The sequence below is a fragment of the Trachurus trachurus genome (genome assembly GCF_905171665.1).
Source record: "Trachurus trachurus genome assembly, chromosome: 3".
Taxonomy (NCBI): domain Eukaryota; kingdom Metazoa; phylum Chordata; class Actinopteri; order Carangiformes; family Carangidae; genus Trachurus; species Trachurus trachurus.
The window spans coordinates 15,080,084-15,099,689 of NC_139893.1; the positions used below are offsets into that span (position 1 = coordinate 15,080,084).

The 19,606-nt window shown below is 42.8% G+C and overlaps 1 protein-coding gene across 2 annotated transcripts in view; it reads left to right on the forward strand.

The window, feature by feature from the left end:
- The first annotated feature begins 5,043 nt into the window (after nucleotides 1-5,043).
- Nucleotides 5,044-19,606, forward strand: part of galnt2 (UDP-N-acetyl-alpha-D-galactosamine:polypeptide N-acetylgalactosaminyltransferase 2) — a 62,998-nt gene continuing 48,435 nt past the window's right edge. For both annotated transcript variants that reach the window (XM_084000198.1, XM_084000199.1), the window contains exon 1: nucleotides 5,044-5,401. In XM_084000198.1, the coding sequence (XP_083856324.1) occupies nucleotides 5,306-5,401 (96 nt within the window). In that variant the 5' untranslated portion in view covers nucleotides 5,044-5,305. The remainder of the gene's footprint in view (nucleotides 5,402-19,606) is intronic.

The window sequence follows — 19,606 nt, forward strand, 5'->3', positions numbered from 1 at the left end:
GCCTTTAGGTGCTGAAACAGAGACTTTATCTAATGAGTGGGACGCTGTCCTATTTACCGATGAAGGTATATATATAAAACCTATTGTAAATCTGTCTGTGTGCGACGCCCCTGGTAGAAACACAGACGCCTCAATAGCAGTTTGCTTTATGTTAAGATAAATTATACTGACTGTTGTTTTATTTGACTTTGAATAGACCAACTGAGCTGTTGATACTGAGGCTGACAGCTCAGAGGTTTCATACTGTAAATGTATTGTTTAAACTGACAATGTCTGCAAACACTGATGCAACAAACGTGAAAACCAGAATCAGTCCAGCTCTTAAAGAAACTACAGAGATTTACATACATCGAGTACATGCATGCACTTGATTAAATGTATGTTGATCTTTGTCTCTTCTACTGAAAACCCACATTTAAAGAATAATGTGCTGCTTACTGTCGGGGAAAAATATTTAAATGAATCAAATGACCTTTTGGCTGCTGCACCTGCAGACAAAATGCTGCAAAGACGTCATCCTCAAATTTCTGTTTTTAGGGGCTTGATCAGAATACATTATCGGTGCCCTGGGGCTTCGCTCCGAGGCGCTCGCCTCTGTCAAACACCTGTAGAGGCGAGAGCCTCGGAGCTCTTGTTAAACCGGCTCCACCATCCTGAGCAGATCTGTTCCCAGGTTCACCTCGTCATAGGTCACACACCTACACACCAACAGTCATGTACGGTACATTATAGATGTCCTCACTCACCTGGTCTCTTCCTTCTATCTACAGTATCTATTCATGTCTGTAAGACACATGATCGTCTCTCTCTTCGCCCCAAATTTGTCTTTGATTTTGTGCTAAAAATGTGCAGCATTCATATAATGAAACACATGTGTTAGCCTCATTTAAAGTAACTCTTTACAGTCCCTGCTGTTGGAGAAGTTGAGATAACTGGCCAGGTTCACAGCCAAGAGACAGACTTGTTGCCTCTGCTCTCTATTTCTGGAAGACGAGTTGAATTCTTGAAGGCCTAACTGATCGTCTTCAGGGGTAATTTGAGACCCTCGTAACAGTTGTTCAGGACTTCTGAGGCAAAGGGTAAAAGATAAAAACCTCTTTTACCTCTGTGCTGCAAAAATTTCACATCTGCTTCTCGTGCTTCTTACTCCTGCACCTCTCTGTAACTTCACTTTGACTTCCACCCATCCATGCTCTAACACCGCTGTGGGTAACATAAACACACCGAGTGTCTCCTCAGACCACCGCAGTGGAGGCAGCAATGAATAAGTGTGTGTGTGTGTGTATTACTGCTATTACACTCTTTGGAGGAACAGCACAAAGTGTGTATTGACAGCATTTTTTTTTCTTTTTTGGTCTTGGACTGCAGAGCACTTAGCTCTCCAGTCAAAATCAGATTTTGTCATCATTAAAATGAAAAATGTCAGCAGCAGACTGAGCCTGAACGGGACCTTTTAGTTTATTCAAGGTGTTTCCAGCTGAGGTCTGTGTCAGAGAGTCAATGTGAGTGCTACAGACCCAAGAAAAATCTATTTGAACTGTGCTTTCAGATGGTTTAACAATGACAGGTCGACTCGCTCCAAAATGTCTCACTGAATAACTTAAGGTTTTCAAAAGATGATTCATCAACCACAAAATAAAGCAACACAAAAAAGCTTTACTGTTCTTGAATGTTAGGAATGTCTTCTGCTGTAAAAGTCCTGAAAGCACCTGTTTTCTGTTATTTCAATCAGCTTCTTAGTACATTAATCAGTACCCAAATAAACCTGCTACTTTATGCAAGAACAAGTTTTCTTTTTTTCATATGACAGATAGTTATCGTCTGTGGATGGGAGAGAGGTGTCATCACACTTTCTTCTGTGCACCAATTATGATTTAACAACATCTGAATGTTGTGAGGTTGTTTTTCTCATGCGCCCAAGCAAATGTCAATAGAAATCTGAATCGCACAGTTCTGGTGAAGCAGACGAGCTGAGTCTCTGAGCATTGATTGAGAAATAAAATATATCTAACAGTGTTTTTTTGAAACTACATTTTCAGGGGGTTTAAAGAAAATCCACTGTTTGTTCATTTTTGTGTATTCTCCTCTCATAATTGAACAAGGCTAAATGAAATCAGGATGTGCTCCTTATGAGACTTTTTAGACTTAATATAATAACAACTATTGAAAATTATAAAGAGATGTGCACTGCAGAAACCTCTCTTCCAATGTTAATAGTTATTTATTGAACTGGAGGAGATGGGATCAGGTTTGCCAGATAAAATTTTACAAATCTAAATTCAAGTCTAAGTTGAGGTCTCATCTAATCGTGGGACCCAACACATGATGCGACTAAAACCACCATTAACACCAGTAACAGTTATAGACAGCCAACATTGTGTGGTTTTAACATGTTGATCAGGGATGATAACCTACATTAGCCTACATTTTAAGGAGAAGTCCTCAAAGTGCTGAGAGACGTGGACATGTCGACATCTTCAGTCCTTCAACACATGGTTTGATATGACTGAGAGCTCCAGAACAGCTACTAAATGGACCATTTGTTGGTTCAACTAAAGATTTAGAAATATATTTTACTTAGCCTACTTATTAGGCTACTTATTATTTCTCACACATGACAGCAATTTGTCACACAACTGAGCCACTGTCTTTAAAAAAAACAATATTTCCCTTAAAGTTATGTAAAGAATCATGAATAGGTTATATATTTATCATCATAAATAGCTGAAGATGTTTTTCGACTGTATTATTCTCTACCATAGTCTAAAATAGCCCATGTCATAATGTGTTAACTCTATTGATGCCATCACAAGTTGTTTTCTCTTCATTTTGTGCATGAAATTAAAGGCATGAGGGCAATAAGGGAAATGAATGGGGAAAGAAACTGAAAAGGGGGGGACGCTTTTGTTTTCTCCAATTTAACCCAGTTCCCTGTGTGTGTGTGTGTGTGTGTGTGTGTGTGTGTGTGTGTGTGTGTGTGTGTGTGTGTGTGTGTGTGTGTGTGTGTGTGTGTGTGTGTGTCCCCTAGCGGCCCCCCGGAGGAAGTGCAGCCCCCACAGCAGCAGAGACTGAAACCATGTAGCCTGGGCCCAGTATTTCAAACGTGATCTGACAGGATTATCCTGGTCGGATTGGATTAAATCTAGATCTGATCTGAAAACTGGGTATTTCAACACAGATCAGGAGAATCCTGATCCTGAAGATCAGGGTTTCAGCTCTGGTAATCCAATCCTCCCTTGAATCCAGATAAAAGGCTGATTTGGGTATTTCAAAAGTCAAGTCAGATATCAGGATCAACTTGATACCAAAATTTCAGGATCATTCTGATCCCACCTCAGAGGTGGATTTGACTTGGATTGACAATGTCTCAGCTCCACTTTCCTTGATTTTGTTACTCAATATGTTCATTACACTTAATCTAAATTGTTAGTGTTTAAGTTTTAACAAATAATTGAAGTAATTGAAGAAATTTAAAACATGGCAAAAAATATTGTTTGGCCATACATCCTGAAACTGTATTTATTAATTTAAATCACATTCAAGCACTTTCCAAGCATTTACAAGGCATATTTTCATGCTTCTGATTTAATGAAGACAAATTTGACTTCAAAATAAACTTGAAAATGCATTTTTACAATGCTTGTAAAGTGAATGATATTTTAAAACATGCAGTAATGTATTTCAAAACTGATTATTTTACTTCATCAAATCAAATGTTATTGTGTGATAAATGAACATACGGTAATCATGTTTAGTGAGAGGCTTCTATAAGGAAGACAAATTAAGAGTAAAGTGTTTCTAATCGGGTCACTGACCAAGCTATAGGCTTATGCTATGAAAAATAATGCAATCACAATTTCAAGCAGTTTCAATGGCTTTATTTCAAGTACAGTTTCAAGCACTTTATTCAAAATCCAAACACCAAGGTTTCCAAGACTCTTGTTGCACTGTTGTCCAGTGGTATTGCTGAGTGGTCTATGGCTGTGAGTGGGCTCTGAAAGTAAAAAGAGACGGTGTATGAGTATATCTTTGTCACAGTCAGAAATAAACAATAGTCACAGAAATGGTCAAAACATGATATCACCAGCATCACTGACACTTCTGAATGAACTGTATTGTTCACGTGCTGTGTAAATTAATGTTACGTTTCCTAATTACTGCAGCAGTGTGTTCTGCAGTGCACACAGCACAGGTAGCCTGCTTTAAAAAGTAAAAAAAAGTCCCCTGCATAACGTTAATAAACTCTGAACAGATTGGTGTAAGTGTAAAACAGTTAAGGTATGATGTACGTCAGATTAATTCTCTTGTAAATTAAACCAAAGTCCGCAAAATTGATCAACATAGCTCTACGTCGCTAGCCCGCTAGCAACTTAACACACAAGTCAATGGAGCCGAGTTAGCTCCCGTTAGCACGGCCGTGGATCAATTAGGGATCGTTACGCTCTCGTTTCAAGTAGGTGACAAATCAAATAGTTGGCTTGCATGATGTGTTGGTTGGCGTTCGTATGGTCTTAAAACCGCTACACATTAGACGGCAGTAAACTTACACTTTTGACGTGAAAGTCGCGCTCCCAGCTGCTCCTTTGGTGAAGTAGTCCGCCATGTTTCAGATCCGGAGGCGGAGACTTGAGATTTGGAAATCCGTATCCGGCCAGGTAGGGATCACGGTGATCCACCCTGCCTGTGTTTTGAAATACTCAGATAAAGTCAGCAGGATCACCGTGATCCAAGACTGAGAAAAGGAGGATTTCATTATCCGGATTATTCTGATCCAGATTACAAGTTTTGAAATACTGGGCCCTGGTGATCGCAGCAGATCCTCTCAGAGCTACATAACTACAATTTTACAACAACCCTCTCTCTCGCTCTCTCTCCCAGAGGCGCTAGCTCTGCTGCTGTCCCCACCCCTCTCTGCTCGGCTTTAGCACGGCACGGCACGGCACGGCTCGACTCGCAGCCTGCCAGCCAGCCCCGGCCCTCCTCCAGGGCTGCGTGAGCCGGTGTTTGATTGGATTAGAGTCGGCTAGCCTTTGCCCTCTAACCTCGCTGATGTTGGCTGGCTGCTTCCTGCTCCCCCTGGCCGACCGACCGACCGACCGACTGACGAAGCTCCGCCGAAGCCGCACGGCGCAGCGCCCTGCACGGACACAGCCGACCGGGAAGAGCCGCTGCTAAAGAGCCAGCTAGACCACCACCACATCCAAACCGAGCCGAGCCGAGCCGAGCCACGATACACGCAGCACAGCAGCAGCAGGCAGGCAGGCAGGCGGGCGAAAGAAAGAAAAAAAACCAAACCAAGGCAGCCATGCGGAGGAAATCGAGGATATCGTTGTGTTTTGCGGTGCTGTGGGTGCTGGGGATCGCCTACTACTTCTACCCGGGGACAGCGCTGAGTCGGAAGGTAGGTCCCCCGTTCCTCGAGTGCTTTTCCCGGCCACACTTTCCGCCTCCTCCCGGTCCGTGTTGTGGATGTTCTCTTCCCGGACGCAGCTATTAACACAGAGCGGTGTAATTAAATGTCTCTTCTCCGTCTCTCTCTCTCTCTCTTTTTCTTTCTTTTCTTGTCTTTTTCTCTTCTCGGTGGCTCGGTTTTGCAGCTGCACCGATGCTGTGGGGAATGTGATAAAGGGCCTGCTAGTATCAGTGGGCAGGCATTGATTTTTTTTTTTTTTTTTTTTTGTTGGAGAGAGATGAGTGTGGACAAGGGCAGCAGGGTAGCGGGGCTGGCCGGTCGGTCGGTCGGCGTGTACAGACCTCCCGCTGCGCCGGTGATTGCCTTCCCGGTGATTGCAGCGGGAGAGAAGCACGTCCAGACCGGGCAGCGTGTTGAAGCAGAGTCGGTGTCGGTGCCGGTTCATGTTGGAGCAGAGGGAAAAGGTGAAAGCATGCAAAGTGGTTGTTATTAGTATTAGGGCTGCTGCTGCTGGCCTGGCTGGCTCATTGGAGGGGGGGGTATGGGTGGTGGGTGGAGGGTGGAGGGGGGCTGTTGAGCCTATAGAGCACGTCAGCACAAGCGGCTGCTGCTGCTGCCCAGAAAATGAGCAGAGATCAGGAAGTGTGCTGGTACACGTCGGGTTAAATCACTGATAGATCACGCTGTCAGGATGAATGGAGGCTTTAAAACATCTGTCCTCAGCCTCGGTTCACTTTCAATCCACTGCCGAGCTGTGTGTGTAGGTGTCCTGTCAGCTGTGTGGAGAAATAACATCATTTGAATAATTTTTTAAGGCAATAAATCTCTAGGCTTTTGCTGAGATTTACCTTATTTTTCCTGTCTCGTTTATATCAGTAAAATTGGATTAGATGGCTATTGAAACCATGAGTCGATAAATTGATTGACAGTTGATTGAGTTATTTCTCAGGCAACAGTGACAAAGCATTTCATGCTCCCAGGTTACTTTAATTAGACTGTATATACCTGAATATATTTGGGTTTGTTGGACAAATCAACTGTGAACACTTTTTTTTAGTCTGTTTTCAGATTATTTTGAGATTAATCAATAAATGGCCTGACAGACTGATAGGCCTACTGAGACTATTCACAGCACTGTTAATAACATCTGTCAGTGTAACACAATGCAGCTCCACAGCATCACAAAAAACTCAATCAACACTTCTGTCTCAAACAGTTTAAACACTGTACATTTCACGAGGGGAGGGCTCGTTGCACGTCCACCTGGGCGTACCTAACAAACTGCACAAGGACTGTAAATTGTTTCCTTGACAACAGTAGGCTATATTCATCAGTTTACGTCCTCTGTGTGTGTGTGTTATGTTGCTGGTCCTACAGCAACTCATTGAACTCATAGGTCGGTCCAGTCACATGACAGGACACTGACTAAATGAAGTTGGTCGGGAGTGAGTTCGTCTTCATGTATGTGGGAGGTTTGGATTCCATTCATAACATGCCAGGTCTGTACATGAGATACGTGTCATGTGTGAAATGTTACTGTCTGGCACTGACATTTCTATATGTGTGTGTGTGTGTGTGTGTGTGTGTGTGTGTGTGAGAGAGAGAGAGAGTGTCACTATGTTTTGTAGGAGGAACATCCAGCTTGTGCAAACTCGATGTGTCTTGCCTGAGCTAATGTAGGCCAGTGTATCTGCTGTATGTGTGTGTGTGTATGAATTGCTCTGCGTGGGTGGTTATGTGCGCAGTGCACTGCCTCTATACCCCCTTATTTTTGGGTGTGTGTCTGTGTGTGTGTGTGTGTTTGCGTGTGTGAAGGTCCTGTGTGTATTCCACCTGTCTTTTATTTTATCCTATCTGTCTTCCTGTGTTTGCTTTGCTCCAGTCAACCAGAGCAACCCTTTTACTTTTCCATTAGGCTGATAGCTGGGTGTGTGTGTGTCGGGGTGTGTGTGTGTGGTCGTTAAGAGGGTCAAAGTGGCACTCTGTGATAAGCAACTTTCTCTGGCGTTGTGTTGTGGGCAGCAGCATTAATATGAAGCCTGTGTGACTGGCTGCACCTGGCCGGTGTCTTTACACAGAGGTGGATTTACTGTGTTTAAACAAAGCTGCTGCTGCTGCTGCTGCTGCTGCTCAGGTCCGGTGTTGGTTCCCATCTCATCTTTCTCTGCTTTGAAAGAATCAACCAGGAATTTTGTAATTTCACCCTTCCACCATGAATCAAACTTTGTGAGTTTGACTTACTATAGATGGACTAAATGTCCCGGTCCTGTAGTCGCCACGAAACTAATGCGAAACCAAATCTGAAGGTTTTAATTCAGAGATAAGGCTACTTCTCTGCATCCATTCAAAGCTGTGTGCGAAAAATTCTGAATTTATAACCAGTCGTACTTGTTTTGGATCTGCAATTCACATTTTTTACAACCAATTTTCCAATTTATGATTTAGTCTATAAATGTCCAAAGAAGTTCCCAGAGTCCAAATGTGATCTGTGTCAGAGTCCCAAAACAAAAAGTGATAAAAGGGGAAAAAAAAGAGAAAAACCAGCCAAGAAGCTAGATTAATAAATGACACGGCTTTAGTTATTATCATAAACATTTTTATTCAGTGTGAGTGGCCTTGTCATCAAGTCCTAATGGCTGAAAGGGCCCCTCAGTTTCCCTCTTGTTCCTTCTTCATCTTGTTTATTCCCTTGGCAGCCGATAGGTGAATTAGAAAGGATGTGAGTCTAATTGCATAACAGTGTTGGAAGGTTTGAAAATATAGACAAAAACTCTCCTATGGGGCTTGTGTTGTGTGTGTTGTGTGTGTGTGTGTGTGTGTGTGTGATCATAAGTCTGCATGTTCAATCATTCATTAGCCAGACGAGGACTTGCCTGCTGCTTAGTGGTGCAGAGAAAATCGGACACAGGAGCAGCGTTCGGATCTTTAACACAGGCACTTCCAAGTAAGAAAAGCAGCAAGTATTCATATGCAACACACATTTCAGCTACTACACCCCCCTCCCCAACCCCCCAGCCCCCTAACCCCACCCTCTTCCTGTTCACAAACAGTGCTTAAATCCAGAGCGCTACACCTCACAGAGCTACACGACGTCGTGTCATCTCCGTTCACGAGCGCTGTGGTGGATTCAGGATCCTGCAGCTCTGAGTGCGGAGCTGGACTCTTCACTCTCATGGTAGCTAATTCAAATTCCCAGTTGTGAATACGCTGAAGGACGGTGTCTCTGCCAGAGGAATTAGTTCTGTCACACACACACACACAATTGTACACACACACACCCATGATACTGTAGCTCTTAAGATCAAAGCGCTCACCAAATAGCATTATCTGTTCAGAAGTACCCCCATTTGGAAGAATGTCCCCCTTGTTGGAGTCTGTGTGCCAAATTCAGAGACATTTCTTCTGAGCGTAGTATCAGTGCCTGTAAGCCATCTGTGCAAAAATGAACGCTGCCCTTTCTGATAAGTTCCTTTTTGTAATCTCTTTTGGGTTAGGCGGTAAAAGCAGGACTGATGTCACCAGAGGTCATGAGCAAACCTCCTGCTTGTACAAAGTGTTCTTCGTCTCTTCTGTCGTACATTTTCGAGCGGAAAGTTTGTCTCTGCGTAATTAGGTTTACCGGCCTTGACTCTACCGACTTGTGGTGTAAAAATATGAAGCTCTTTCATATGATAATCTCTACAGAAATTAATGAATTCATTGTCACGCTTTAAACCTTTGTAACAGAGGCTCAAAAGTTTCTCATAGCTGAAAACATTCATATTTTCAGCCCGCTGGCAACAGTTTGAAATTGGAAATACCTGTCTACATTTTTATGAGGTTAACTGAAGAATCCACTCCCTTTTTTATGTAATTATGTAATGTAACGTTGATGGAGTGAAAGTGAAGTTTTGCCTCTGGTCTTGCGGGAGGCAGTGTGTATATATACACGGAGCAGAGTGACAGGAACGCTTTGCCAGCTGGACTCAGTACAAACCCATGTATCTGTAAGTGCATTGTTGTACACAGGAGGATAATGTTGCAGCCGTGAGCCTGCTGCCTCCCCAGGATGCCCCATTAAAGTCTTCCTTGTTGGACAAACCTCAGAGGGGTTTTCCTGTCGGCTCTTGAGAGGCCAGCGTCCGCGGTGTTGAGTCTACTTTTCCTGCTAATCAGAGGGGTGGAGGTGAAGAGGAAGATAGAGGAGCTAAGGCAGTGGAGCACAGGAAAAACAAAAACAAATGCTGGCTTTATTAAAGGAATAGTTCACCAAGAAGTTGTTATTATTGACTCACCCTCATGCTGATGAATACTCCGGAGAAGTTTTTTATTCCTCAAAGTGCATCTGGAGACCCGGGAGGAGGGTTCGTAGTCCAACGAAAGGGTTAGGGTCAATAGCGCCTGACAAAAAAAGGTCCATAAAACTACACAAAAACCTTGTAATCTTCCTCCATACTGCTCATCCGCTGCAATCCAAGCGTCCTGAAGGGATATAGTCCAGAGTTTACTTGAAACTACGTCATTTAGGACATTTTTACAGCCTAAACAGTCCTGTATTGAATGTATCTCGAGTTCACGCGAACGTGCCCCAGGCAAATTCAATGCAGGACTGTTTAGGCTGTAAAAATTCCCTAAATGACGTCAATTCGAGTAAACTCTGGACTATATCCCTTCAGGACACTTGGATTGCAGCGGACGAGGAGCATGGAGGAATATTACAGGTGTTTGTGTAGTTTTATGGACGTTTTTGTGTCGGGCGCTGTTGACTCTCGTATAAGGATTTCATTGGACTACGAACCCCCCTCCCGAGTCTCCAGATGCACTTTGAGGAATAAAAAACTACTCCGGAGTATTCATCATCAGCATGAGTGTGTTTCATTTTTTGTTGAACTATTCCTTTAAGAAGTACTGATCAGCTGTTTGAGGGGGAAGCTGAGGGAATTGGATTTACCTGCGTGTGACCAACCTGTGTCACACATGTCTCTCTGATGAGAGCACAAACCAGAACAAATGACATACAATAATATCCTTCAATAAAAAATAAACCATCATCATCATCATCATCATCATCATCATCATATTTGTCCAGCGCTGTCATGTCTGTCAGCTTTGTTTGTTCTCTGTGACTCAGTTGGGTTCTTACCCCAAGGTGGATCACAGTGTTGAATTGCAAGTATTTCTCAGTGTGTTGTTATTAGCCAGAGGTCTGGATTAGTTTCTAGTCGGTGGCAGAGGATTCAGAAGTGAGTTTTTGGTACTTTTCTCTCCCAGCATAGTGAAGAGAGGAGAGGAGCAGACATGGATGGTCTCCGTAGGGATTCGGGGGAGTTTTTTTTTCTATAACACTGGCTGGTCCAGAGCTCATGAGTGAAAGTCACTGTGTCTGTTATCTGCAGCTCTAGGCGCTCAGCTTCTGCCTGTTCCTGCACGTCTCTCTCTAAACTTGGGCTTTATCAACACATCTGCCTCTCATCATCATAGGCACAGCGAGACTTCGGCGGCTCAAAGAACCTCTCTGTGGTAAAGGCAGCAAAACGGTGAAAAGATGGAGCGGTTCAGTGACGGCAGATGAGGATGTTGCATTATGGGTATAGATGAATATGTAGAGCAGAACGAGGTGCGACTGCGTGCTGATCCACTGTCCCCCTACCTGTTCAACAACTTCTTGACTAAATATGTATCCTTCCTTATACACACACACACACTGTTTTTCTCATTATACTAATTACATGTGTGTGACTTCCTGCTGTTGTGTAACTACAGTGTATGGCCGTGTAGCTAATAGACCCGTGGCTTTGAATCCACCTGAGGCCTCAGCAGGTCAATATGTTTGTCATGCCAGAATAAAATGTAATTTCAGCCGGCAAGCAGATTGCTAACCAGCTGAAAGTTGTTTTGCAGAGCAAACACTGACTCAATAAAAAGCTTAATATGAAGACAGGGATCCCCAGACACTGGATCTTTCTCACACATACAGTTTTTGTTTTGAAGTATTGACTCTTGCTTGTGCGTAATGATCGCTGCTGACAGATGTACGACTGATTCACAGAGCGCGAGTAGAGATACCAAAGAAAATACAGTTGTGTCACTGCTGTTTTTAGGGGTTTTTATTTTCTGAGGGTGCCACGTTAAATGAAAAACTGTCTTTTGAGTGAAGAAACGGCTTCGCAGTCACTTCAGAGTTGCACAGCTTCACAGCAGGGAGTCCAGGAAGAGAGAGGGAGGTGTCGTACTCTGCTCCTGTGTGTCTGCCTTGCTCAAAGGACGCAGTGTGTAGGAGGAAGGAAACTCTCACTACTGCTCCATCCGTCGTGAACTCCTCACCCCACCCCAACCGCAACAAACAGTGAAGAGCAGCAAAACAAAAACAGTATCAATCCAGCCAGTGCTTCAATGATAATGATTATTAATCAGTCTCAAAGTGTCAGTCAGTTCAAAATGTCTCCCAGTCTTCAGTCTTTTATCAGAGTTGAGACTAACATTAGCCGCTCTGACCCATTCTTCATTGAGTTTAGGAAAGTTAATGCTCCAGGAAAACGCAGCCAAACTTATTATCCAAGATAACGTTAGTCATCATCCTAAAAGCCTTTTTCTTTCGCCAAAAAATGCGAACAATGAAGCACAAATCTTAACCGCTGTCGTGCTTGTGCAAATATGTAAACCAAGCAGCCAAACAGGGTTAAGTTGGAAAGGAATAACAGATTGATGTTACATTTTTCTTTATCATACTTAAGTTAGAATACAACGGCTAAAATACTGAGGACATATCTCTCTCTCCCTACCTGTGTCTGCAATCAGTGACCCATTGTTTTAAAAAGAAATGACCATAACTTCATGTGGTAAATCTTCTCTTGTATCTTAACCAGTCTAGCAACAGTAACTAAGGAGCCCAGGCTCAGTGAGCTGATATATAAATCAATTCATGCAAAGCGGTAAATTGGAAGACAATGAGATAAGAGGCCGAAGAAAAAGAGCGGGTCTGGATCCAAAAACAAGCGGCCGGTGGGTTGTGTTGTGTGCGTCAGGTCTGGCAGCGTTTAGCCACTTCCACCAATCAGGTCTGATCTAGCAGCCTTGAAACCAAATGACTGACAGCCGCGGAGATAACAGGAAATAAACGCTGAGACGTCGCCCAGAGAGAAGACAAATAGTTTAGGTAGGCAACGTTTAAAAGCGCAGTTTATATCTTCTGATATCAAACTGTCATTCTGCTGCTAGCAGGTGGTTTCACCACACGCTGATCTGGGGCTCCGGTTTGTTCTCGCTCAGATTTCACTCTGCCTTTCTCTCTTTTATTCCCACCCCTCTTGGTCATTGTTAGGTTCCTTGTGGTTGAACACAAGAGCACGCTGCATCTCTGCATGCTCTGTAAACTGGATTATTTTTTCTCCTTATGATGATTTTCTTCCCTGGCAGCCGACGGGTATTCACGGATTCATGGAGACGTTGAAAGGGAAGAAGATATCCATTGTTCGTGGGATCAGCAGCGAGACAAGAGAGTTTCAAAGAAGTGCATTTTCAGTCAAACAGCGAAGAGAAAACAGAGCGGCCCTCTCTTTTATTCTATTTGTCGCTGAGAAAACTGTCGGGAGCTGCATCATGACACTGGAGTTGACACGTTCAGAGCTTCACACGTGGGTCAGCAGTAATCTGTGCTCCTGTTATCAGGCCGAAACATTCAAATAGAGCTGATGCGGAGCGGAGGGGGAGCTCGTCGTGTTTTGACTGTGTCCTACTTGTGGCAAGGACATTCAAATCGCCAAACAAATGACAGATATTACACGTGTAATTGCAGCAACCACCAACCACCACATGTAATTTAGTCGGTGCACTTCCAGTCATCTCTGTGCCTGTGGTGACACTTTGGTGGAAATGTTGTCTGTTTTTATCAGTGACTGGAACAAATTGAATATTGTTTTTTACATTTTTCTTTTTTGTTTAAACCAGGAAAAAAGTTGAACTGCACTAAAGAGTACTACTGTGAAGCTGAAACGGCTTTATGTTATTTATCATTCACAAATGTAAAAATCCAGAAGACTTACAGTCTACAGCATCATATGTATCAGCTCTGCAGAGGATATCTGAGCTCAACCTCTTTTTTTTAACAATATTAAGATCTGGATGCTGCTCCGTCTGCCCCGCTCCTTGCTGTTGCTGTTTGTTATTGCCAATTAACGAAGCAAATATAACGCAGGGCGGATTGAGGCACATGCAAACAGGCATCCGGGCCAACCACCGCATCCTCCTCCGGAAATATTCACAGCAGACGTGTATGGATCTGTCACATTTGGGTCACAGAATCCCGATGTCGACCTCGGCCTCGACCTGCAGATCTTTGTCTCATCTTCCTTCACTGAACAGTTTTGTTTTTGTTTTTTTGACATTTCTGTAGACATGAGAACTCATGACACATTAAAATACAGTTTTCACTGCAAGAATTAACATTGTCTGATTCATCTCAGAAGTTTTTATCTTGCACACCTCTCCTGGAAGATAATACTGAAATGTTATGCAGTGTTGGCGTCTCTTGAATTTATCAATCAGTACACATTGCTGGGAGAAGGTATGGACCTGGGCCAGTCCATTAGACGTGCTTTATACCGAATGGCTTTAACAGCAGCACAGAAAATTCCCCCGTGTGATGAAACTCAGCAGCTTTAAAGTAACTCGTTTTTTAAACTGGGAATAAAAAATCCAAATAATGTGTGGCCTTCTGCCAAAGGAGTGGGTGGATGGATGTTTTTTAACACTGGTCTAGTGGGAGGTGTTAGTTTCTCACCCTGCATCACATCGTGGCCATTTAGTAATGAACTGGCGTTTGTTTTAGTTATTCTGTGAGGAAAAATCCAATAAAAAATAAGACATAAGTAAAGAAAAACGTATTTTGCCCCGGCTGTATGTGATGCACTTTGCCATTCAGATGTTTTTTATGCTTTTATTGACTACTTGAATCATAGTTTCATGATCTTGATTGTTTTTTTTTTTTAAATTGACTATGAACTTCAACAAAGTCAAGGAAGTAGAGGCTGATATAATGAAAACAATATGGACATATATTGACTAAACTCAATTCAAGCCCTTTATCAGTATACATGACGTGGACCTATACCTTACTGACCACTACTGCTATTGCTTATCACAAACACCCATAAAACAAAGTGCAAAATCCATGTGTAAGTTTGTCATTTTTATTGGGCACTACAAGTAAAAGAGAAGCTTGTAAAGTGTCTCTTTTCTTTTAACGAGATGTTGAAATGGGTTTCAGGAAGCAGAGGTGCTGAGTCAACACAACCGTCTTTTTCTTGTTTGGAATAAGGAAGAATCAGAGCGAGTGGCTGACGAAACAGGTGGTTGTGGAGCCGTTTGAGAGGCGTATACCGACCGCACTCGTCAGTGGAAACTGAAGTGAGCAGCGTGAACTACGAGACTAATGTACGAGTCAATGAAAAGTCACGACACAATGGATGGAGTTGGTGGAAATTAATAGAGTGAGAGAGAATAAGTGTGCGTCTGAGTGTGTGTTTCTTTTTTTTTTCTTTTTTTTTACCGCAGCATGTTCTCCCATTCGCTCCCTTTTCCTGTGGTCTCGTCTCCTCTCAGAGACACGTCAGCAGATTTAGGACAGACTGCTACTGTACGGTATATTCCTCTTGGGTTGGCCGTTATAGAAATAGACACATGCATTTACACATTTAACAAAATGGTAAAGTGAGCCTCAGTTTTACATTAACCCTCCATTATAAAACATTAACTCTGTCCAAAGTGCCCGTCAGAGGAGGTTTATGTGTGACAATGGTCCTTCAAAGCCAGTCTGGCTCTGCTGCCTGACGACTGTGCAGTCTGCGCCAGTTGTAATTGTACAAGTTCATATACAGTGATTTATGGTTGGAAATTCTTTGTTACTCCAAATAAGCAGCTTTACCCATCACTCCCAGTCTGCCAACAAGCAGTTTGTAGCTTAGTGACAAATATTGAGACATGTTTTAGCTTTGACTTTGGTGGCATTGTTTTGTCACAGAGACTGACTCAAGTGTTTAGGCGCACTGTCGTGGAAGAAATGGAGTAAATGGTGCGTTCGTGTGCTCTAGTGTGAGCTGCTAAAGTCCGACTAACCACCTTGTGACTGACTGTTCTGCATCGCGCCGCTCTCACTCGCATCTCTATTTAAAACTATAGGTGGCTTGTTAGTTGTTATTTTGAGACAACACAACTTATATCTTTCATTGCTCTTCATGCACTAATGCAGCTTCAGATTCATTTGACAGAATGAAAAAAAAAAAAAGACTCAGACACTTGTTGACTGATAACCATCAGTGCTACTTTATCAGGAGTCACTGCGGTAATGTGTGCAGCTCCATCCTGCTTGTTTTTGGTGGCAATTACGAATGCTTTAACTGCATTGGTTAGTGCTAATGTACAAGATGTTTATTCTTTATCATACTTGTAAAACTATTGGGTGTAATGGCTTTACACTGCAAGACAAGAACAGTGCTCTTGTTGTGAACAAAATGCCGTTGTATCATAAGCCACAGTCTTTTAACACAATGGCCTACCGTACAGGCTTGCTATCACATAGACATTAAAGACCCTTTAAAGGAGACATATTACGCCTCCTTTCCACAAATTAAAATAGTTCCCAGGAGTCTTAAAGACATATCTGTGACATGCTTTGGTCAAAATACCCCAAGGATCATCACAGCTCTTTTCATCCTCTCAAAACAGCCCTGTTCAGAACGGCTGGTTTCCAAGCCTGTCCCTTTAAATGCAAATTAACCACTGCTTGCCCCGCCCCTTCAACCGGTCCCAGGTAGGGGTGGTATTATGCAAATTCAAAACCTAGTTTCATCACTGGAAGACAACTGAGCGAACAGCTTGTAAAACCTAGGGAGCCTGCACATTACAGATTTTTTTTTGTCAATTCTCACACCCAAATACATGTTAAAGAGCCTTCAAAAAGTGATATTTCCATAATATGTCCCCTTTAAGGCCTGACAGAGCATCCTCGCTATAACACTGATTTCTTATTTTAAAAGCAATCAGCAGGGAACATTATAAAGTGAAGCAGGAGAATGTGTATTCACCCTCATCAGGCTAGTGTTAGCTTAATTAGCTTTCTAGCCGCAGCTGATAAAACGCCTGTTCCCCTGACTGGGGCTGTGTTTATTTTAAACTCTCCAACAGACCATATGGTAATGCACTTTTTTCCCCTCTTCCTCTCTCCCACCTTCTCCTTTCCTCCCATATTGTCTATTCTTTCTCCCATAATGCTCATTGCCCCCCCCCCCCCCCTGTTCCTTTCACAAGCACATTTGCTCTGTTCCTATGCACACTTGGTTTCTCATACTGTTTGTTTTATTTATTTATTTTATTGTTTAGCTTGTTTGTTCTTTTTAAGTAGGCCAGAAATTCAGTCGGTCACCCAGGGAGCCAATTATGAAAACACAGTGTTCCTGTCATGTTCAGATCCACTAGAAACAGGGTTGTGAGTCACTTCGGGGCTCTAACCCACAGTTTTAGAAAAACCACAGACATAAAGAGAGTAACAGAATATCATGAGCTCTCAGGCCAGCGGGGCCTCGTGCCTTTTTTTTTTTTTTTTTTTTTTTTTGCGTCTCTGTGCATTTCTACCTTAAAAGGTAGGTTTGATTTATCTGTGCTTTCAGCTCGGTGGGGGTGGAGCAGATGTGATTGTGTCAGACCCCATGAAGACGAGGCTAAGAATAGCTAAAACCATCTAACACCTTAGCTTGGATTGGTTTGAAATGTTTTTTTTCATGCCCTCTCTGCTGCATGTCATTATGCTCCGGAGCCTAAACGTCATGTTGGAGACGAGGCCAAGTCTGCCGCTGACGCAGGTACAGCCGGGGCCGGCTGTGTGAAGGGGGAGCAGCAGTACAGTAGTACCAGACTTTATTTATCGCCCTCCCTACCTGTGAATACACAGACTGTCTCGCTGTAACAGTGCAGCGTCTCACCTCAGACTCCATCGTCAACCATCCGTCTATTAACCACATGGCAGCTGCAGAGTGTGTGACGTCCTCGTAGGTCAGGGTTCACCGTCCGTCCGCCATGATCCTGCCTGTGAATGAATTACCCAACCCAATGTCATGCAGCTCCTACAGCAGCACGAGTCACGACCATCCAGCAGCCATAAGCGAGCGAGCAAAGACTGAAGGCTGAAACATGTGGCTCACGTCAGCTGACTGATTAAAATGTATGAACGCAGCTAAATGAAATTACGCTCTGAGAGCTGTAATGGCAGGACTGTGATAAATGGCGGCACCAGAGAATTTGTATTCTGGACCAGGACCGAGCTCTGTGTTGTTTCTGTTTCTGTTGTTGGCAGATAACTGAGCTCTCACACTCTGTTACTCACAGCTCTCACGTTTCCAAAAACAGCAGCAGCACGCTAGAAACGAAACTTGGTCATTGTACTGCTGTTGAACGTTGTGCTGGAGGTAGAGGTATAGTCACTTAATAACTCATTTTGTAGGTGATTATGAGTGTATTTTTCTACCTTTTCCATATTAACTTAAGGTACAATGTGGCAAGATTTCAGTTACAGCAGCTGTATTGATGTAGATAAGTTTCAACAGAAATTCATGAGGATGACGGTCAAGAAAAACAATGACACCAGATCAACAGAAAATGATGGAGTCATAACAAATGACCACATTAAACTCTGCCGAGCTAAACTATGAACATCAATAAAAGTCAAGTGAATCACATTTTTCAAACTATATCACTGCTGACTGAAAGGAAACTTGTAACTGGCAGCAGCACGCAAGCATGCACATCACAATCGGGTCTAAATTATACTTCACTCACTGCAGAAACGTCTTTTTCCATGTCTGCTCCTGATCCACACACTCAAACGTTTTGGGCTATATGCGGACCTTTTGCGGACAACACGACCACATTGCGTGACCACATTTCAGTATGCACACACCCAGTGTAGTATAGTTTTTAGATGGTATTTGAACCTACACTGGTACAGCTCTACAGCGTTTATTCTTCCATACCAAGACAAATCGGTAACACTTTATGATAAGTACACACTATTAAGCATTAGTTAAGCATTAAATACTGAATTCATCATTTATAACACATGAATACTCATTAGCATGTAGTTTATAAATACAGTTAAACAATGTTTTACTCATTGATAAGCACTAACTGTATTTATAAACTACATACTAATGAGTATTCATGCGTTATAAATGAAAAATTCAGTAGCTTAGTAATGCTTAATAGTGTGTACTTATTATAAAATGTGCACAGTGTGTTCTTCAGTTGTACGGGTTATACAGGTTTACACTATAGGTGTCAATAGAGCGGCATGTAGGGCGCTCCGGTGGCTCGCTCCCATATGTAGGCGTAGTAATTGAATCTGACTTGTGGTTGCTTGTCATCCCTGTCTCTGCTGCCCCTGATTTCCCGTCTTTCATACAGTCCTATCATAATAAAGTTATTGAAATCCCAAAAATATATCTTAAAATAGAAAATAGTGCGGCCTTTCTTCTTGTGTTTTAATTTGATCCGACTGTGTGTGCATGTGCAGCCTCTTTACTTTTCAAGTGAAGCATGAAGGCAGTTTACTGTCACAGGTTTGAGATGATGACACAGACTCCTATACAACAACCTGTAATGAGCCACACACAGCAGCAGCAGCACACCCTGAAACCAGAACACGCCCTTCTCCGTTGAGATCGGTTCGTAAACTTTTGGCCCGATAAACATCTGTAATATGTCACTGTCTGGTTATAGTGAAACCGCAGGTCATAACTCAGAATGAAACCTGCATGCGCCTCTGGCCAGGCTGCGTGATGAGGAGTGTTAACGGTGTGTTTCAAAGAGCCTGTATCCCATTATTATTATTATTACAACCTTTATTTAAACTCAGAAATATATTGAGCAGCAACTTCATTTACAACATAGCCAAGACAAAAAACAAAACATTTGAAACATACAAGCATATCCGAAATACCAAGAAGTAAAAGTGACAAAGATAAATTGAAAACAGAGAAGTCTAGTTAAAAATAAGATGCAGTTATGGATTTAAATTGTCCTAATGATAAAAGTGTGGTAGGTTTCAGATGGTTTTGCAGAGTGTTGCAGGTTGCAGGTGCACAGTTAAAGAAAAACTGGACTTTCCAAATTCAGGGTGAGCCAGTCCTTTGAATTACAGAGGAGGGATTCCTTTGTGTGTCAGAA